Genomic DNA, 1,400 nt, shown 5'->3' with positions numbered 1-1,400 from the left:
CTGAAAATCACTTTTAATGAAAACGCAAAGAATAACTTTTGAGCTCGAAATTTGACAACGTATTAAGTACTTTTTTCTCAGACCACCTAGATCAAGAATTAGCCCTCCAGTACAACCTACTAGGACTGTGACACTCCTACCTAGACCCTCAAATCATTTGAACAAGTCCTTGACTATACTGAAAATCACTTTATTAAAACGCACAAGAATAATTTTTGAGCTCGAAATTTGACAACCTATTAAGTACTTTTTTCTCAGACCACCTAGATCAACAGTTAGCTTTCTATCGGAACACACTAGGACTATGACACTCCTAGGTAGAATCTCAAATCTTTTGAACAAGTCCTGAGGTGTGAAAACCAAGCTGTGCGTGCGTGCACAGCAAACCAGACCAAAAAAGGCGGAAGCAAACAAAAAAGAGCAAAAGTGAAAATCCAAGAAGAGGGCAAAGCTTCAGCGAACCTTCTTGCTTTGCAAGAACACATCCCCACGACGTGGGAACACTGACCAAAAAACCGGTCCGAAAACCGCAGCTCTGCGGTGCAGAGCAAACCAGACCGAAAAAAAAAGCGGAAGCAAACAAAAAAAAAGCGCAAAAGTGAAAATCCAAGAAGAGCGCAAAGCTTCAACGAACCTTCCTGCTTTGCAAGAACACATCCCCAAGACGTGGGAACACGGACCAAAAAACCGGTCCGAAAACCGCAGCTCTGCGGTGCAGAGCAAACCAGACCGAAAAAAAAGCGGAAGCAAACAAAAAAGGCGCAAAAGTGAAAATCCAAGAAGAGCGCAAAGCTTCAACAAACCTTCTTGCTTTGCAAGAACACATTCCCACGACGTGGGAACACGGAACAAAAAACTGGTCCGAAAACCGCAGCTCAGCGGTGCAGAGCAAACCAGACCGAAAGAAAGCAACAGCTAGCCAAGCTAGCGAGCAAAGAAGCGGAAAGAACTCACCTGAGAGGAGACGGCAGCAGAGAGAAGAAAAGCAAACAAACTCTGAAAACATAATTGGTTAGTATACATAAAAGAACATCAGAAACAACACACAAGACGCACGGCCACCCCCCCCCCCCCCCCCCCCCCGCGCCGCCGCCATACCGCCATCCCCCCCCAAACGACCCCCCCCAAACGACCCCCCCCCCAACACCAACCGACCAACGCCAAATTTTGGCATGAGTTCTGGAACAATGCCATGGAACTCAGAGAGCATGGAAATGCATTTTGCAATGAATACGAGAATAAATTACGAAGTTACGTCACGAATGACGAGAATGACGGACGTCAGAAACGCCCAAAATGACCCAAATTACGGTCGACTCGCGGGCTAATTTCACTACTTTTGGAAAACAACACTATATGACATGTATACCATTGAAACCGTCTTGAACTAAGCTGTTCAT

General features: G+C 45.6%; 1 protein-coding gene across 1 annotated transcript in view; it reads left to right on the top strand.

Annotated features, from left to right (window-relative positions):
- Window positions 1-1,187: 1,187 nt before the first annotated feature.
- The window catches only part of LOC142354082 (uncharacterized), a 5,399-nt gene continuing 5,186 nt past the window's right edge, over window positions 1,188-1,400 (top strand). The window contains exon 1 of the mRNA XM_075406357.1: window positions 1,188-1,280. Coding sequence (XP_075262472.1) covers window positions 1,188-1,280 — 93 coding nt within the window. The remainder of the gene's footprint in view (window positions 1,281-1,400) is intronic.

Source organism: Convolutriloba macropyga, chromosome 15 (genome assembly GCF_964194025.1).
Source record: "Convolutriloba macropyga chromosome 15, txConMacr16.3, whole genome shotgun sequence".
Lineage (NCBI taxonomy): Eukaryota > Metazoa > Xenacoelomorpha > Acoela > Convolutidae > Convolutriloba > Convolutriloba macropyga.
The sequence above is the reverse complement of the archived record's forward strand: the minus strand, read 5'-3'. Positions and strand labels throughout refer to the sequence as shown.